This window comes from Budorcas taxicolor, chromosome 19, assembly GCF_023091745.1.
Source record: "Budorcas taxicolor isolate Tak-1 chromosome 19, Takin1.1, whole genome shotgun sequence".
NCBI lineage: Eukaryota > Metazoa > Chordata > Mammalia > Artiodactyla > Bovidae > Budorcas > Budorcas taxicolor.
In genome coordinates this window covers 46,618,523-46,639,508 of record NC_068928.1, presented here as the reverse complement: position 1 = coordinate 46,639,508, position 20,986 = coordinate 46,618,523, and the positions used below count along the sequence as shown (strand labels likewise).

Genomic DNA, 20,986 nt, shown 5'->3' with positions numbered 1-20,986 from the left:
TTCACTGGAAGGACTGATGCTGAAGCTCTAATACTTTGGCCAGCTGATGCAAAGTGCTGACTCATTGGAAAAGACCCTGATGCTGGAAAAGACCGAAGGCAGGAGAAGAGGACGACAAAGGCTGAGATGGTTGGATGGCATCATCAACTCAATGGACATGAGTTTGAGCAAACTCCCAGAGACAGTGAAGGAAAAGGAAGCCTGGTGTGCTGCAATCCATGGGGTCACAAAGAGCTGGACATGACTGCGTGACTGAACAGCAACAACTGAACACTTAAAAAAGGTTAAGTTACTAATTTTTATGCTATGTGTTTTTTATCACAATTTTTTAAATTACCCCAAATAAATAATAAATTAGGTATATGACTCAAGAATGTAAACTAAACAGAAGGAAGATTTGAAAGCAAAAGTCAATGAAAACAAAACAAATCAAATAGTAGATCTGATCAACAAAAATAAAAAGTTAATCTTCAGAGGAAAAAAGAAACACTAACTAACCTCTGGCCTATTAGTCAAGAGATACAAAAATAAATATTTCATAAGAGAAATAACTTATAAAGTATGGAAATCACGATGAAATAGGATGATTTTCCAGGAAAAATGAATTATCAAAACTGACTTAAGAAAGGGAAGAAAGTCTGAATAGGTTAATATTTAAAAGAAACTGAAAAGGCTATTTTCCTCTAAAATGACAACTACCCAGCTGATTTTATGATTTAGCACTAACAACTTCCACATAGCCAACATGTAACGCAAAGCATTCCAGAATATGGGAAAAAAGAAATTTCACAACTCCTTCTGGAATAACTATGACATCAAAGCTAGACAATGCTGCCTGCACATAAAAAAACACTGTAAGCCAATACCACTTATGATCATTGATTAAAAATATGAGCAAAATACTAGAAAATTAAACCCAGCAGTATACTAGAAATATTATCATAATTCTGGAAATGGGAAGTGATGATACTTTCACGACATTGTATACGTAATGCCACTGAATTGTATACTTAAAAATGGTCAAAATGGTAGGTATCATGTATATATCACCACAATAAAAAATTAACATTAAAAAAGAGAAAAAAAGAAAAACTAATGTTTTTATCTGAAATAAGAAGTATTTTACTCAAAAGATTTTCTATATAAAAATTCATATGGGCATAACATAAATCATTAACAGTATAGGCTACAACTTAGAAAAGAGGGAATTACTAGGGTCATACAGTAAAGACAAATTAATAAACTAATTGGGCATTTAAATGCCAGGTGCCAGAAACAGAGAAATTTCAGGAGGTTGTGGTTGGTGAGTGTGTTATATATCTACAGGTGTATTTAAAACAGGCAGAATTTCTCATTCACGGAAAATCAGCTGGAGGGCACAGCAGCCTGCACTTTGCTGGGCCAACTGAAGCACTCTAAGCCAGACAATCCTTCAGCAAAACCAGTGTTACTAAACACTCTGATGTGGAAGATGCCAACACTTTAAAAGCAAGAACCAGTTTTCAAAGAATTAATTTTTTAGTACATCTATTTTAAACATTTTATATATATATATAAATCTTATTACAATAAAGTAGCACTCATCTCTGACAAGTACAGATGAGGCAGAAAGTACAAAACTTGAGTAAAAATCACCACTATTCCATTACCCAGAAATGGTGCTATTTTCTGTTTGTTTTTTTTAATCTGTAATTACTCTTCAAATTTAATAAACAGGGTAAAATATCGACTCCTGCTTAGTCACAAGTTTACTAGAAGCAGTTCTCCCAAAGATTGTTGTTGTTTAGACTCTTAAGTTGTGTCCGACTCTTTTGCAACCGCGTGGACCACAGCCCACCTGTCCATGGGATTTCCCAGGCAGGAATACTGGAGTGGGTTGCCATCTCCTTCTCCAAGGGATCATTTTGATACACAGGTTCTTAACAGTTTGGAATTTTGGCCAGTAGATATCAGTCACAATTCTATCACTATTTTAAATGTTTTCTAAGTTTGTAATAACCAATAATTTAACTCTCAGTCCCTATACCCAGTTCCTCATACTTACCTTGTAAACTTCACTGAAACCTCCTCTACCCAAAAGATGTAACAACAAATATCTGTCATTTAGCGTTGGATGATCTTTAAATCTGTGGAAACAGAATATAAAACAACAACATTCTGAGGTCAAGGACTACACAATTTTCCCTGCTTGTGAAACTTCCAGAATGTCTGACGTGTTATACATACAATTACAGATGCTGCCAACAGTTTGGCAATCATCGCAATATAGCTAATTCTGAGCACAGGAAAAACTCTATGGTTCAAAGAGAAGGTGTAACTATGATGAACAACATTAGCTGTGGAGTTGTGAGAACCAGGTGCCAGCTGCAGCACAGCCACAATTAGACTAGTGACCCTTGTTGACTTCCCTCTCTTTCTGCCGTGCCATAAAGGAGGGGGGTGCAGGGCTGTACACTGGACCAGAGATTTCCAAACTGCTACCGGGGTCCTGCAAACCACTCAAGAACCACACGTCCCCTCCATTCAAAAACATACAAGAAAATCCCAAGATAGTTTATGTGGCCTTAAAAACAGATCTCATTATAAAGTGAGTCACATGTCCTATGTGCATTCATTTTCTCTCTTTACGTCTTCATGATATAACTGTTTTCCCCACAAAGGATTCCATCTTGTATCCTTTTCTAGCAATAAGATGAAGAAATGAGAGATTCTGGCAAAAATAACTTTTACGTGTTTCTACCTAGTTCCTTATCAGCCCTACCAATAATCCTGAAAGTACTTTATTTTGATTTTGAGGCAGGGGCACACCTGTGGGGAGAGGTGACATCACTGCATGGGGTTTCGCTGTGGAGTCAGAGCCATATCTCAACTCTTTGTTTGGTCACACTAGTCCCTAGACAAGTTAACTTAGTTCCTCTAAGCCACTTTCCAGATCTATGTATTGAAGATGACCTACTGCAAAGGACTACTGTGACAATTAAATGACAGAACGCAGGGCACTTAGCACTCTGCCTGACACAGAAAGAGCACAGTAATGGTAGCTACTGTTGCTGCCACTTATAGAAAGCAAAGTCCATGGCTCACTCTGGCCAAACAAAAATATACACGCTGTAGCTATGCCAAAACCTCCATGTTTCAGAATTAGAAAAATGTGGGGGGAATAAAAGGATTATTGTTAGAAGCCACTTGCCACTTACAATCTACTTTTCACAGTTTTAATTCCTTAAATGACTTACAAAGATGAGCATTTATCTCCAATTAATGTACTGAACTTGAGTCTTTCTTAAAAATCTCAACACTTTAAAGACCTATAAAGGTCATTCAGAAGCTAAGTGTCATTTTCAACCCAATAGTCTTTCCACACCACCCCACTGTCACCGTAATGCTTCCCCCCTTCAGTAAGGCTACGAGGGTAAATCTGAGTACACAGTGTACCTAAACCATTTGCGACTGCAAAGTTACATTGCTTTAATGACCTCTATCTGTGTAAAAATGCTGTATGTATACATATATACTTAATATATAAACCTAATATGTTTATATGGATTTAAACCAATGCAAATCATAATTTTGTTCATTAAACGTATTATTACACCTACAACAGAGTTAAATACACCATGGAATGGTCTACCAAATTTACAATAAGCAAAAATATCATTCTGGACAATTCATGTCAGAAAGTATTCAGCAATCTCCAACCCAACATACCCCCAAGTTGCTTACTGTGAATTATCTTCATTATGTATCCTTTTTAGTTCCCTGATATGTAGATTTCTAACCCTTTCTAGCCTTTCCAGCTCTGCCTGGATCTCTGCTTCCTCCTAAAGTGAAAAGGAAAGAAACAGCTTAGAACACAGGAAGCTTTACCTTTTTAGACTCTCATTTCAAAAACAAAAGCGGACATCCCTCTTATGAAAAGCTGAGATGTTTTCCATTGACAAAGATTTTTTTTTAAGAACTGGAATTTTAATCTTAAATATGATCCCACAGCAAAATAATAAAATAAACTCAAACCATACAGAGAAGAACAGCAGGAAAAGTGAAAAGCTTCCACCCTCTCCATGGCCACTACCCAGATACAATCACTGTTAAGTTCCTTGTGTAAATTTCCAGAAAAGTTTTGTATGTATACATACAGGCATGCAATCTTTTTTTCTTTTTTTAAAAAACACAAATCAGGTTTTTAAACCAGGTTTTAAAAATCAGGTTCTCTAACTGGTTCTGTTCTATAACTGCGATTCTACTTAGTGCTTTTAAATTCCACTGATTTAACAAGATCTGAGAAGGGCAGGGAGAGACAACAAGCACACCTTAAGAGCAATCTAGTAAATACTTATTGATCAACTTCCTGATAAGCAGCACCCATCAAAAAGCACATGCTGCTGAATTTAAGAGACGAGTGATCTACATCAAAGATACCTGTATGAACACTGTCAACAACAAATTCTATGTGGGTGCCTTTGTGTTACAATATGGTTGGTGCACCACCTTTTTTTCTTAGCCAGTTTAGCTAAGAGATAAGAGCTGCTATGTGATTTACAACATCACAATAACTTCAATTTCAGAACCATCTGCTCTTACTTTATATTTATTTTTTACTAAAAAGATAATCACTTGTGGGGCCCTATGAGGTATACAGAATGAAGTATCAGTATATCATTGGTAGAAAAGGCACTCTCACTGGGAGCTTGGAGCTGACTTGCAAGTTGAAAGACACAAACTTCACCATTAGAATACAGGTGTGACCCAAAGTAACTATTAATGATTTCCACAGGTACGTGAAGCTACTATTTGCCCAAATGACCAAACAACTTCAACACCAAATGTAAACTAAAAATTGTATTTCTTCAGACACATTTTCTCATTATACTTACCTTTTTAAGATGACCTAATCTGAGTTTGAAGATTTCTTCTTGTTCATGGTATTCTGCTAATGTTAACCTGGAAAATAATGACAGAAATTTCAGTAAATTATATGAAATCATAATGTGACTATTTAAAGAGAAATGCCAAAGAATACTATACAGTATATTCACTTTAACTTAGTTAAAATGACCAAAAGATAGATTATCTTGCAGTTCTTTGACAACAGAAAACTTCTGTGATTTATAAGATGTGATGTGAATAAAGGACCTCAAAGCTAGAAGTCTATTTAAAAAAAAAATGAGAAAAATAAATGACCTCTATTTTTACATTACTTATGAAATGAGTTTGGTCATATACCTTATTCAGATGAAAATCCATTGGAAGAGGTAGCCAAATTATATGTCTAAAAGTTTTTTAAGGGGGATATTAATAAGCCAACATATTTGGTTATTTTTTGATAACTCTTGGACTTTGATACAAGGAGAAGAACCTAGGGGACAGAGTCCAGGATCTGGAGTCTGAGGACTAGGGTTCACAATTCTGACCACGTGACCTTGGGCAAGCAACTTTAACCTCAATTTCCTAAAAACACAGCAAGCAATGATACCTATCTAAAAAAGCTGTTGTGACTATTACAATGAGAATATGAAGGGAATCTATACTTTGTGAAATACTACTCAACACAGTTCTCAAAGGGCTGACTTCATGGGTAATCATTTCATGTTCTACCTACCCTGATCGCATCCTCATATCTCAAGAATGAGCATGTAAGAAGTGATAGCTTACTCCTCCATCTTCACCCTCTTCACATTCTAGAAGCACACACATATACTTCAAAGTTTTAGATGTCACTGTTTAGATATATTCTAAATAGCAGGAGAAAGAAGAAACAGCTATCCTATCAACCAGGAAGAGCTACAAAATAAGTTGCTGAGGTCTGACTAAAAGAAGATAAAAATAGCAAGAAATACTCCCATCAGGGTTCATACACCTTTCTTTTCATAGTTGCAGAAATACTTACATCTATTATCCCATATCATACCAGTAAAAAAGGGAGAAATGAAAAAAATCATAGCTTAGAATTCTACCTAAAACATGTTAAGTACCAGGAAAGGATAATAAAACCCATTCCAACACGAGAGGAATATTTTTGGCTTCTGGCCAAGGGAATGAGACATGGATACTTTAATTATTAAAGACTAGACCAAAGGCCTTCCAGCCTGGATTTTACTCAGGACTCCAGATGGCAACTGCTTACTTACACTCTACTGGCTTAGACCGAATTCTAATTATTATTCTATGGCAAAAAAAAAAACAACAACCCACAACAACCTGTGCTCACTTTGCTACTTCTAAGTCAATGGTTTTATTCATCGGCGTGAAATAATTTTCAAATAATACTGGAAGAAGAGTTCCTTCACAAAATAAATGTAGGAGTTATGAAAGAAGACAATAATCAGAGTAACGTGTACAACTTTTGCCTAAAGAATTCTTCAAAATTGGGTTTCTACTTGGACTTTTTAAAAAATATTTTTTTTTATTTATTTGGCTGCTCCAGGTCTTAGTTGCAGCATGTGGGATCTTTAGTTGTGGCATGAGAACTCTTAGCATGTGGGATCTAGTTCCCTGATCAGGGATCAAACCCGGGTCCCCAGCATTGGGAGCATGGAGTCTTAGTCACTGGTTCAGCAGGAAAGTCTCCCACTTGGACTTTTCGAAAGGGGATATTGCTTAGAATCTAGTGAAGACGTTCTTCAAACTTAATCACTGTGCATACCTTTATCACGATACTTAAAGTAACTATTAGTTTATTCATCTGTTCATTTTCCCTAAATAAACTGTGAGTCCTAAGGCTGGGCTGTCTCCTTCAGCTCTGCAATCTGGTGTCCAGAACAGGGCCGAACCTATAATAAGCATTTAACATAGACTTACTAAATGAATGTCAAGGAAAAGGCTCCCCAAGACATCAGGTATGTATTGGGTGAGGACTGGTGTTAAACCAGCTTTCTAACTGGAATGAAGAAACATACATTTCTGGGATGTCATGAACTTTTAACAATGGTAATAAGTATTTTTATACTTGAAGTGGATTATGGGTTAATATGTTTTTGTGAACTAACATGAAAACACTAAAGGCAAAAGACATTAGTCAATAAATTACATGGTATCATTAGCTCTCATTTGTAGCTACAATTAAACCCCACAATGACAGCTTTAAGAAATTTCTTTTTCCCTTGAAAAACCAATAAGGCCACTAGGGAAATACTGATTATAATACCAATGAATGTTTCTACAAAAAATATGTTTTATATTTCAAACATTCAAACATCTAATTCAGAAACTGACTTTATGGCTATCATCAATTCTGTAGAGATTTTCTACACATTTGGAAAGCCTCTTAAAAACAGTGGTGATGAGCATCAATAAGAAATATTAAAAACAGGCAAGTAATTTGCTAGTTTTATTTTCCATGCTAATTCAAACTGTTCAGCAGTCCTGCCTATTTGGGAAACAACCTGTGGGCCATTTGGCTCGTAATCTGTTCTGGAAATAGCCACATCTATTCACTTATGTGCTGCCTATGAATGTTTTCAAGCTGTAACAGTAGAGTTGAGTAGTGGCAACAGAGACTCTCGAGTGTGCAAAGCCTGAAGTGTTTACTATCTGGCCCAATGGAGAAACAGTTTGCCACTGCCTGTCCTAGTGGAAGATTCTCTTAGTGGTCAAGAATTCAAAAGTCAATTAGGGAAATCTGATATGGGGAGGGACTGGAGAAAGAAGGCCATCTGTACTCTGACTATTCTATCGCTCCTATTCATGGTAACTAAGGAATACTTGTTGACTAGCAGTGAAAAAGATGACTACACTGCAACTGAAAATACTGGTGTTTTCCTTACGTTCCCAGAACAGAAAAAAATAAATAAGTAAATAAACAACAACTGGGAATGTCAAGATTTGGCTTACTGGGAAAATGTTCTTTTCCTAAAATAATACTTATTTTTTCTTAGGTTACATCTAAATTTGTGAGTGGTAACTAGAGTTCTTCAGACTACTAAGTAGCATTCTTCACTTGTGTGTTCTTCAGTCTGAAATAAAGCCAGATAATTTCCTTAAGGCGATACAAACATACCACAACCTGGAAGCACACATAAGCAATTATATCATTTGAATACCTACTGACATCACATTTGTTATAAGAGTGGCCAAAGATCACGACATCAAGTTAAATGACATTTTTTTTCTCCCTCTCATTCGAAACTTCTTATATAAGATTAGGACTAAGAAAATGAGTTAATTGTGTACAACTTTTGCACGAGTTGAGTGAATCTATTAATGTAACTAAAAAGAAAGGTTAAGCTCTAGAAATCTCCACAATTTATCACTTCTTCCAGTGGCACTAAACAGGAGGTCTGTATCTCAGGGAAGAACACAGTATCTCAGTTCGAGTTAATAAAGAACATACGTTTCATTCTCAGCTCCATTGGTCTTGCTTTTCCGCTGTTTCTGCTCATTGGTTGCCGGAGGGGCCTGTCCCATGGCAGGAGGTTTCCGCTTCGCTAACATTTTTCGTTGTCTTTCTATCTCTTCCCTCTGTGAATTTATCCTTTCCTGTTGCCTAGAGATACAAAAGATGTTGCACAGAGGAAGGTCAAAACTGTTTGAACACGGCTAGGGAATAAACATAAATATTCCTGTCACCTTCATATTTGATAGACTTCAGAAAAATAAACCTAAGTAGAGATTTGATTTTAACTTCAGATTTGAAGAACCAAATATCTGGTGATAGAGCTGTTTTTGGTAATGAACCTGTACTTTTAATATACTAATTACAATAATTCTCAGAGCAGAAAAGTGGGCAGGAAGAAACAATATCAAATTTCTATTGTGACCTAATTTTCCAACTCAAAAGGAAAAACTTTGATTGCTTTTTTTTCTTGACTGCTTTTTTTTTTTTCTTATTGGTTTTCAACAGTTAAGAAAACAACTCCTGGTAATGAACCCACTAAATAACTGTTCATGTAAAAAAAAAAAAAAAGGGTTCCAAGTGCCTTTTTATTTTTTAACTGGATTATAGTTTCTTCAAAATCTATCTACAAAGATACCAAATTTTGAGGAATGATAAACAAAGGAAAAAATGTTTTCTTTCAGAATCTATCATTTATTCTCATCAAGTGAGCCACTACCACTCTCAAGTCATTCCCAAACACTAATATGGTAGAAACCCAAACTAAGTTTTTAAAGAACAAAGATGAGCACTTAGAGAAAGCAAAAAGAAGCCTTTCAACAAGTAAAAAGTACTATTTCCTCAGGAAATAGTACACAAAATGAATGAATAAAAGACATATAAAAGACTCAGGATATTTAACACCATTTCTATTAGAGTATTTCCTGCTGCTGCGTCACTTCAGTCGTGTCCGACTCTTTGCGACCCCATAGACTGCAGCCCACCAGGCTCCGCCGTCCCTGGGATTCTCCAGGCAAGAACACTGGAGTGGGTTGCCATTTCCTTCTCCAATGCATGAAAGTGAAAAGTGAAGTGAAGTCACTCAGTCATGTCATGACTCTTCACCACCCCATGGACTGCAGCCCACCAGGCTCCTCTGTCCATGGGATTTTTCAGGCAAGAGTAATGGAGTGGGGGTGCCATTGCCTTCTCCAGAGTATTTCCTAATAATGTCTAATTTTTTTAAATAAACTATCTTATAAACTAAAAGTCAATACAAATATCAATGCAAGTATTCCACTTTCTCTCATGAATCCTGCTACCTGACAGATACTAAGGTTTATAGACCAGGTATATAAAAGCATACCAAGATTTGAGATTAACCACTTAAGAGTAAAATCTTTAAATCACTCATAGTTGACAGTCAGATGCTGGCTCCTGTCCTCTTCTCTTTCTACCATGCTTTTATCCCATCTCCCTTTCTTGACCCAAATTTCACTTTTGCAGAATGATAGAATCTAATTTTTTAAACCTATATTCTCAAATGACGTCTACTTGACCCTCTTCTCTGAATGCTACTTGTCAGTTTCTACACTATTTCCAGACTCAGGATACCTTTCTTAAAAGAACGGTAACCAGAAAAACAAGACTATACCCCAGAGCAGACCCCCATAATACAACTTATGCTGCCACATCTAAAAGGGCAACACTGTAAGTAAGCAAGGTTAACCTAATCACAGTACTGCAAAGAAATATCATTTCTTTTGATAATACCATTTTCTTGGCTTCAAGATAAGCTGACTTACAGATTAGACGTCAACTTATTTATTTACTTTAGTTTATTTATTTTAGTTGGAGGCTAATTACAATATTGTAGTGGTCTTTGCCATACATTCATATCAATCAGCCATGGGTTTACATGTGTTCCCCATCCTGAACCCCCTTCCCTCCTCCCTCCCCATCCCATCCCTCTGAATCATCCCAGTGCTCCAGTCCTGAGCACCCTGTCTCATGCATCGAACCTGGACTGGCCATCTGTTTCACATATGATAATATACATGTTTCAGTGCTATTCTCTCAGATCATCCCACCCTCGCCTTCTCCCACAGAGTCCAAAAGACTGTTCTATACATCTGTGTCTCTTTTGCTCTCTCGCATACAGAGTTATCATTACCCTCTTTCTAAATTCCATATATATGCGTTAGTATACTGCATCGGTGTTTTTCTTTCTGGCTTCCTTCACTCTGTATAATAGGCTCCAGTTTCATTCACCTCATCAGAACTGATTCAAATGTATTCTTTTTAATGGCTGAGTAATATTCCATTGTGTATACGTACCACAGCTTTCTTATCCATTCGTCTGCTGATGGACATCTAATAGGACAGTAGAAATTTTAATTCAAGCATTGTCTGCTTGTCTAAAAAAATCTTTTAACTATTAGAGATATACCTTTCCTTCCAAAAATATATGTTTATGAATAATTCATGGCTTGAAAGATATCTGGATTAGACACAGAATCCTTAGGTAAAATAACAATCTTCCTTCTCACTCAGTGAATGTCCTTGATGAAAACATGTATCTTCTCTGAATATGAGTGTCCCAGTCAAAAAAATTGGTAAAATATCTTTAAACTCATTTCCATCCCTTTAGGGGCCACGAGTTCAAAGCACTCTGAACTCTCTCTGAAGGTAACCATACAATATATAGTTTAATTATAATCCATAGTGTACCAGAGGAGTACCACAACATTTTATCTACTAGAGACTAACTGCTTTGGAAGGTTATTTTAACAATTACCTGTATTAAATATCAATAAAACTTATATTTGCTATTGTTTTCAGGGAGAATCTACACATTTGATTTCCAAATTCACAAAGAAAGGAGCCTCACAGCCATTATATACAAATCATAAACAAAGGGTACTCTGGTGCTAAAACACCATGAGACCATCTTCCACTGTACATTCTGAGAATCAGGGAGCTTGACTGCACATGAAAATTGATATACCAAAGATCAACTGTCATATGTAATATGGATTTCTACATTAATTCTTGATGTTGTTGAAACTGTTCAGTCATTTATACTTATAAAAGTCATCTAAAGCAGTCTATTAGTGACAATTCATTTAGGTTTATTTTGGGAATATAAAGTCTGATTATGTCAAACTGTTAACTTCTCTTAGAACAAGAACTGTCTCTTACTAACCATTATATCTCCAACACATATGACAATGTTTTTTTTTAATCAAAGGATAATTGCTTCACAGAATTTTGTTGTTTTCTGTCAAACCCAAGATGAAATTGCCCATCTCCTGCCCCATCCCACTCCTCTGGATTGATACAGAGCCCCTGTTTGAGTTTCCTGAGCCATACAGCAAATTCCCATTGGCTATCTATTTTACATATGGTGATGTTAAGTTTCCATGTTACTCTTCCCATACATCTCACCCTCTCCTGCCCTCTCCCCATGTCCATAAGTCTATTCTGCATGTCTGTTTCTTCATTGCTTCCCTGAACATAAATTCTTCAGTACCATTTTTCTATATTCCATATACATGTGTTAGAATACAATATTTATCTGTCTCTTTCTGACTTACTTCACTCTGTATAATAGCTTATAGGTTCATCCACCTCATCAGAACCGACTCAAAGGTGTTCCTTTTTATGGCTGAGTAATAGTCCATTGTGTATACGTACCACAACTTGTTTACCTATTCCTCTACTGATGGACTTCTAAGTTGCTTCCATATTATAGCTATTGTATACAGTGATGCAGTGAACAATGGGATACATGTGTCTTTTTCAATTTTGGTTTCCTCAGGGTATACGCCTAGGAGTGGGATAGCTGGGTCATATGGTGGTTTTATCCCTAGTTTATTAAGGAATGTCCATACAATCTTAAATAGTGGCTGTATCAATTTATATTCCCACTAATAGTGCAAGAATGTTCCCTTTTCTCCATACCCTCTCCAGCATTTATTAATTGGTGACTTTTTGATGATGGCTGTTCTGACCTGTGTCAGGTCATATCTCACTGTAGTTTTGATTTGCATTTCTCAAATGAGTAATGTTGAGAATCTTTTCATGTGTTTGTTAGTCATCTGTATATATTTTTTGGAGAAAAGTCTGTTTAGGTGTTCCTTCTGCTTTTTGATTGCGTTGTTTGTTTTTCTGGCTTTGAGTTGTATGAGCTGCTTGTATATTTTGAAAATTAACCCTTTGTCTGTTGTTTCATTTGCTATTATTTTCTCCCATTCTGAGGGTTGTCTTTTTACCTAGCTTATAGTTTTCTTTGCTGTGCAAAAGCTTTTAAGTTTAATCAGTTTAAGTTTAACCACTTGTTTACTTTTGTTTTTATTTCCATTACTTTAGGAGGTGGGTCATAGAGAATCTTGCTTTGATTTATGTTATTGAGTGTTCTGCCTTTGTTTTCCTCTAAGAGTTTTATAGTTTCTGGTCTTTGATCCATTTTGAGTTTATCTTTGTGTATGGTGTTAGGGAGTGTTCCAATTTCATTCTTTTACATGTAGCTGTCCAGTTTTCCCAGCACCATTTATTGAAGAGGCTGTCTTTGCCCCATTGTATATTCTTGCCTCCTTTGTCAAAAATAAGGTACCCATAGGTGTGTGGGTTTATTTCTGGGCTTTCTATCTTGTTCCATTGGTATATTTCTGTTTTTGTGCCAGTACCATACTGTCTTGATGACTGTAGCTTTGTAGGATACTCTGAAGTCAGGAAGGTTGATTTCTCCAGCTCCATTCTTCTCTCTCAAGACTGCTTTGGCTATTCGGGCTCTTCTGTGCTTCCACATGAATTGTGAAATTTTTTGTTTCAGTTCTGTGAAAAATGCCCTTGGTAATTTGATAGGGATCACACAGAATCTGTAGATTGCATTTGGTAGTACAGTAATTTTCACAATGTTGATAATTGCTACCCTGGATCATGGAATATCTCTCCATCTGTTTATGTTGTCTTTGATTTCTTTCATTAGTGTCTTATAATTATCTGTGTACAGTTCTTCTGTCTTAGGTAAGTTTATTCCTAGATATTTAATTCTTTTTGTTGCAATGGTGAAGGGATTGATTCCTTAACTTCTCTTTCTGATCTTTCATTGTTAGTATATAGAAATGCAAGTAATTTCTGTGTATTGATTTTGTATCCTGCAACTTTGCTAAATTCACTGATTAGCTCTAATAATTTTCTGATACTATCTTTAGGATTTTCTACATACAGTATCATGTCATCTACAAACGATGAGAGCTTTACTTCTTTTCCAATCTGGATTCCTTTTATTTCTTTTTCTTCTCTGACTGCTGTATCTAGGATTTCCAGAACTATGTGAATAGTGGTGAAAATGGGTACCCCTGTCTTGTTCCTGATCTTAGGGGGAATGGCTTTCAGTTTTTCACCATTGAGAATAATGTTTGCTCTAGGTTTATCATATATGGCCTTTACTACGTTGAGGTAGGTTCCTTCTATGCCCATTCTTTGAAGAGCTTTGATCATTAATGGGTGCTGAATTTTGTCAAAGGCTTTTTCTGCATCTATTGAGATGATCATACGGTTTTATCTTTCAATTTGTTAATATGGTGTATCACATTGATTGATTTGCATATAATCCTTGCATCCCTGGAATAAACCCGACTTGGTCCTGGTGTATGAGCTGTGTGATGTGCTGAATTCTGGTTGCTAGAATTTTGTTGAGGACTTTTACATCTATGCTCATCAATGATATTGGCTTATAGTTTTCTTTTTTGTGTGTTGTCTTTGTCTGGTTTTGGTATCAGCGTGATGGTGGCCTCGTAGAATGAGTTTGGAAGTGTTCCTTCCTCTGCAGTTTTCTGGAAGAGTTTTAGAAGGATAGGCATTAGCTCTTCTCTAAATGTTTGATAGGATTCTCCTGTGAAGCCATCTGGTCCTGGGCTTTTGTGTTTTGGGAAATTTTTGATCCCAGCTTCAATTTCAGTGCTTGTAATTGGGGTGTTCATAATTTCTATTTCTTCCCGGTTCAGTCTTGGAAGATTGAACTTTTCTAAGAATCTGTCCATTTCTTCCAGGTTATCCATTTTATTTCCATATAGTTGTTCAAATAGTCTCTTATAATCTTTTGTATTTCCACATTGTCTGTTGTAACTTCTCCTTTTTCATTTCTAATTTGGTTGATTTGATTCTTCTCTCTTTTTGTCTTGATGAGTCTGGCTAAAGGCTTGTCAATTTTATCTTCTCAAAGAACCAGCTATTAGTTTTATTAATCTTTACTATTGTTTCTTTCATTTCTTTTTCATTTATTTCTGCTTGGATCTTTATGATTTCTTTCCTTGTACTAATTTTGGTGGGTTTTTTTGTTGTTGTTGTTTTTCTACTTGATTTAGGTGTAAAGTTAGGTTGTCTGTTCGATGTTTTTCTTGTGTCTTTAAGTAGGATTGTGTTGCTATAAACTTCCCTCTTAGAACTGCTTTTCCTGCATCCCGTAGGTTTTGAGTTGTTGTATTTTTATTGTCATTTGTTTCTAGATATTTTATTATTTCCCTTTTGACTTCTTCAGTAACCTGTTGGCTATTTAGAAACGTATTGTTTAATCTCCATGTATTTCTGTTTCTTAAAGTGTTTTTCTTGTAACTGATATCTAATCTCATAGTGCTGTGGTCGGAGAAGATACTTGATACAATTTCAATTTTCTTAAATTTACTGAGATTTGATTTGTGACCCAAGATGTGGTCTATCCTGGAGAATGTTTCATGTGCACTTGAGAAGAAGGTGTATTCTTCTGCATTTGGATGGAATATCCTGAACATATCAATGAGATCCATCTCATCTAATGTATCATTTAAGACTTGTGTTTCCTTATTAATTTTGTTTTAATGATCTGTCCATTGGTGTGAGTGGGCTGTTAAGAGTTTCCTAGGATTATTGTGTTACTGTCAGTTTCTCCTTTTATGTCTGTGAAGTATTTGTCTTATGTACTGAGGTGCTCCTCTGTTGGGTGCATAGATATTTACTGTTATGTCTTCCTCCTGGACTGACCCCTTGATCATGATGTAGTGTCCTTCCTTATCTCTTATAATCTTCCCTATTTCAAGGCCTATTTTGTCTGATATGAGGGTTGCTACTCCAGCCTTCTTTTGCTTCCCATTTGCGTGGAATGTATTTTTCCGTCCTCTCAGTCTCTCTGCGTCTTTAGACACATATAGGGGGTTTCTTGTAGACAGCATACATGTGGCTCTTGTTTTTGTGTCCATAGAGCTAGTCTGTGTCTTTTTGTTGGAGCATTTAATCAATTTACATTTAAAGTAATTATTGATATATATGTTCCTATTGCCATTTTCTTAATTGTTTGGCATTGATTTTCTCGATCTTTTTTCTTTTCTTGTATTTCTTGACTATGTAAGTCCCTTTAACATTTGTTGAAAAGCTGGTTTGGTGGTACTAAATTCTCTTAACTTTTGCTTGTCTGAAATGCTTTTTATTTCTCCATCAATTTTGAATGAGATCCTTGCCAGGTGCAGTAATCTTGGTTGTAGATTTTTCCCTTTTAGTACTTTAAATATATCCTGCCATCCCCTTCTGTCCTGCAGGGTTTCTGCTGAAAGATAAGCTGTTAAGCATATGGGGTCTCCCTTGTTTTTTACCTGTTGCTTCTCTGTTGCTGCTTTTAATATTGTGTTTACTCTTGTTACTTTGATTAGTATGTGTCTTGGCATGTTTTTCCTTGGGTTTATCCTGTGTGGGACTCTTTGTGTCTCTTGGACTTGAGTGACTATTTCCTTTTCCATGTTGGGGAAATTTTCAACTATAATCTCTTGAAAATTTTTCTCATACCTTTTTTTTTTTCCTTCTTCTGGGACCCCCATAACTCAAATGTTGGTGGTTTGATATTGTCCCATAGGGCTCTGAGACTATCCTCAGTTCTTTTCATTCTTTTTACTTTATTCTGCTCTTCAGAAGCTATTTCTACCATTTTATCTTCCAGCTCACTGATTTTTCTTCTGCTTCAGATATTCTGCTATTGATTCCATCTAGAGTATTTTTAATTTCAGTAATCATGTTGTTTGTCTTTGTATGTTTATTCTTTAATTCTTCTAGGTCTTTTTAAATTGATTCTTACATTTTCTATGTTTTGTTTTCAAGGTTTTTGAACATCCTTACTATCATTATTCTGAATTCTTTTTCAGGTAGTTTGCCTATTTCCTCTTCATTTATTTGGACTTCTGTGTTTCTAGTTTGTTCCTTCATTTGTGTAGTATTTCTCTGCCTTTTCATTATCTTTTTTTTAACTTATTATGTTTGAGGTCTCCTTTTCCCCAGGTTTCAAGGTTGAATTCTTTCTTCCTTTTGGGTTCTGCCCTCCTAAGGTTGGTCCAGTGGTTTGTGTAAGCTTCTTATAGGGCGAGATTTGTGCTGAGTTTTTGTTTGTTTGTTTGTTTTCCTCTGACTGGCAAGGCTGAGTGAGGTGGTAATCCTGTCGGCTGATGATCTGGTTTGTATTCAGGTCTTGTATTCAAGTGGTTTCCTTTGTGTGAGTTCTCATGATCTGATATTCCCTAGGGTTAGTTCTCAGGTTGTCTAGGGTCTTGGAGTCAGTGCTCCCACTCCAAAGGCTCAGGGCTTGATATCTGGTCAGGAATGAAAGATTCCACGAGTAGTTTGTTATGGCATTAAGTGAGATTAAAACAAATATCCAAAATGAAAAACCAAAGATGAACCCCAGACAAATGACAGTTACAAAATCAGGCAAATAATAATTAAAATAATGGAATATACATATACACCCACAAGCAAAGTCAAAACAGTCCAACAAAAATACAGTATATTGACCGAGCAAACAAAGGAAATGAAAAATTATATTTACTAGTTAAGAACAAAACTAACTAAAGCACAAACTGGAAAACAAAACTAAAGCAAGGTGCCAAGTGGGGAATAAAGCAATGAAAACAAAACGAACAAATATGCTGAGAGGAAAGGGAAGAAAGAAAAGAAAGAATCGATATGCAAAGTTAAACAGAGGTAGATAAAGAAGGTTTATATACATTAAAGATTAACTGCAAGGGGAAAAGAACAGTTGGAAAGGCAAACAAAGGAATAAATGTAGAAAAAATATAACAGTTTTTAAAAAATTAAAATTATAAAAAAGAGAAAAGAAAAAGGAAGAAAAAAAACAGGAAGAAGAAATTTAAAAAAGGAAAAATCCACAGAACTGCAAAAGCCCAATGTAGAGGCAGAAGTTTATAATAATAAAAAATGTGACTGAAGAACCTCTAAAGCTTAATTAGATTTCCTAGTGCCAATGAAATTAAAAGACGCTTACTCCTTGGAAAAAAAGTTATGACCAACCTAGATAGCATACTGAAAAGCAGAGACATTACTTTGCCAACAAAGGTCCATCTAGTCAAGGTTATGGTTTTTCTAGTGGTCATGTATGGATGTGAGAGTTGGACTGTGAAGAAAACTGAGTGCCAAAGAATTGATGCTTTTGAACTGTGGTGTTGGAGAAGACTCTTGAGAGTCCCTTGGACTGCAGGGAGATCCAACCAGTCCATTCTGAAGGAGATCAGTCCTGGGTGTTCTTTGGAAGGAATGATGCTAAAGCTGAAACTCCAGTACTTTGGCCACCTCATGCGAAGAGTTGACTCATTGGAAAGGACTGTGATGCTGGGAGAGATTGGGGGCAGGAGGAGAAGGGGATGACAGAGGACGAGATGGCTGGATGGCATCACCGACTCGATGGACATGAGTTTGGGTGAACTTTGGGAGTTGGTGATGGACAGGGAGGCCTGGCATGCTGTGATTCATGGGGTTGCAAAGAGTCAGACACGACTGGGCGACTGAACTGAACTGAGTGCCAATAAAATCAACAACTACAAAAGAGGGGGGTAAAAAAGGAAACAAAAAGAAAAAAAATCCAAAAGAATCTACAGAACAAGTCAAAAGATAAAAATAATAAATATTTTTCTTGAGTCAGTGCTGTCAGGGTCGCTGGGAGTCACAGTCCACCTCACCTCCCTAGGATGCCCCACCTCACCTCCCTAGGATGCCCTCCAACACTGTGCTGACCTCTGGACCTGTTGTGGGGACAGCTCAGATTCTAACCTGGTCCTACTCCTGGGCGTTTTTGTCTAAAATGTCCATGGCTATCAGAGCTAGTGTTTTCTTTTGTGGGAGCTCTCAATGACCTTTCATATATTCCATAGACAGAGTCTGCCTAGTTGATCACGTGGATTTAATCTGCAGTTTGTACAGCTGTTTAGAAGGTTTTGGGTCTTCTTCCTTATCCACACTGCCCTGGGTTTCAATGGTGGTTTTATTTCCACTTCTGCATGTGGGTCATCCACTGGGGTTTGCCCCTGAGGCTGCCCTGGAGGACTTGGGCTTTCCTCTGTGAGGGCCAGTGTGGAGGTGGTGCAACTGCTTGGGTCACAGGGGTTCTGGCAGCACCAGGTACTCAGGGGAGTTGGAGGCTAGAGCAGCAGGAAATATAGTGCTCTAGAAGGGTATGGCAACCAGTATTGGCCAATATGCTCCAGTATTCTTGCCTGAAGAACCCCACCATCCTGACACAGAAGCCTGGCAGGCCACAGTCTACAGGGTCGCAAAGCATTGGACATGACCGAAGTGACCCTGCGTGCATAGACGCAAGACATTTTTGGCCTATGGCAGCTCTGCCCTGGTGAGAGTTGAGCGTGAAGGTGGCGCAGCTGCTTGGCCTGCACCTAGCGGTGCAAAGTGTGCAGAGACATGGACTGCCTCTGCCCCAGGAGTTATGGCCGTATCAGAGTCTTTTTATTTGAGCCTCTTGTAGCTGGTGATCAGAAGGTCTCTTTGGCCAATCTTTCTCCATAGCTCCGCTGGTTCAGGCACTAAGAGGGCTCCCTTGCCTGGGGTCCTTCTCTGTTGTTCAGCGCGTCAGGCATAGAGAAGGGCCGCTTGGCTGGGGTCCTACTCTAGATGAGCACATCAGCCACTTAAAGGGGTACCCTGGGTGGGGTCCAGGTCTGTAGTTCAGTACGTCAGGGTTTGATGGGCCAGCCTCTCTACTGTTCAGCTGCTGATGCTGGTTTGTAGGGAGAGAGGCTATGGCGATGGCTCCATCCACTACCCGTGACTCAGCAGCATCACCTTGCTTCCATGGCTGAATGGCTTTCCTCCATAGGCATTTCCCACCACAATCTCCTCCCCCATATCCCCTCAAATCTGTCTCTCCACAGTCAACAGCAGCCCTCGCCCTAGGATTGCTCCACAACCTCTAAACTCCAGCTCCCAGCTGCTGTGCCTTCCAGGGAACCACGTCCCTGTCCGGGATATGTATGGCTGTGGCAAGGACTGTCTGATTCTCATTCCATTTATGCTGTCACAGATCAGCTCACTCTCAGCCATAAATGTTTCTCCTCTGACTCAAGACAACTGCTCCAATGTGGGGATCAGACTCCTGCTTCAGTTCCACCAGCCGAGGGCAGGTCCTACTAACACTTGTTTCTTTCCCCTAGTTCCTTGGTCCTACCAAGTTTTGCGTGGTTCTATATATTCTTTTCCTCGGGTCAGGTACTCCTGTCCGCTCTCAGCTAGTGTTCTGCATGCACTTCTGTGTCTGAAGGTGTACTCCTGATGTGTCCGTGGAGGCAGATGTACTCCACATCCACCTACTGCTCTGCCATCTTGTTCTCTCCACAGTGCCTTTTATAGACCTGACTGTTAAATGTTTCTTCCATTTCATCAATTTTAGGGAATGCTCACCTTTTACCACCCACAGAAAGAATATTTGTACTATCTTTTACAAAAGTATTGATGACTAGAAAAATTTATGTCAATCAAATCTAAGTAACTCTAAAAAGTCATTATTGAGATTTTCCTGGTAAACCTAGTGGCTAAGGCTCCGGGCTCCCAATACAGGGGGCCTGGGTTCAATCCCTGGTCAGACAAATATAATAGATTCCACATGCCACAATGAAGAACCAGTGCAGCCAAATAAATAAACAACAAGCCATTATTTGTCAGTTATAAAATCAGTCTTAAGTACCATTATCAGTTGAACTGTGCCACCCAAAAAGACATGTTACAGTGCTAATCCCCAGTACCTCAGATTATAACCTTTGGAAATAGGGTCACTGAAGATTTAATTAGTTAAAATAAGGTCATACTGGAGTAGGGTGGGCCCTTAACCCAATTTGACTGGTGTCCTCCTGAGAAAAGAAGACATGCAGGGGAACACCGTGTGAAGCGGAGGCAGACTGAGCCATGCTGCTACAAGCCACTGCACACTAACCAAGGACCCTCCCTGGAGGCCACAGAAGGAGCGGCCCTGCCAACACCTTGATTTAAGGTTTCTGACGTCCTAAACTGTGAGAGAATTAAACTTATGTTGTTTTAAACCACCCAGTATATGGTATTTAGTGATGGTAGCCCTAGGAAATGATTTCGGAAATGAAAGTGTTAGTTGCTCAGTTCAATTCAGTTGCTCAGTCGTGTCCGACTCTTTGCGACCCCAAGAATTGCAGCACGCCAGGCCTCCCTGTCCATCACCAACTCCTGGAGTTCACTCAGACTCACGTCCATCGAGTCGGTGATGCCATCCAGCCATCTCGTCCTCTGTCGTCCCCTTCTCCTCCTGCCCCTAATCTCTCCCAGCACCAGAGTCTTTTCCAATGAGTCAACTCTTTGCATGAGGTGGCCAAAGTACTGGGG

The 20,986-nt window shown here is 37.9% G+C and overlaps 1 protein-coding gene across 1 annotated transcript in view; it reads right to left on the bottom strand.

Annotated features, from left to right (window-relative positions):
- Nucleotides 1-20,986, bottom strand: part of TLK2 (tousled like kinase 2) — a 125,039-nt gene that overhangs the window by 20,192 nt on the left and 83,861 nt on the right. Inside the window, exons 12-15 of the mRNA XM_052657156.1 lie at nt 8,330-8,482; nt 4,875-4,941; nt 3,724-3,821; nt 2,045-2,126 (exon numbers count right to left, since the gene is read on the bottom strand). Of these exons, the coding sequence (XP_052513116.1) occupies nt 2,045-2,126; nt 3,724-3,821; nt 4,875-4,941; nt 8,330-8,482 (400 nt within the window). The remainder of the gene's footprint in view (nt 1-2,044; nt 2,127-3,723; nt 3,822-4,874; nt 4,942-8,329; nt 8,483-20,986) is intronic.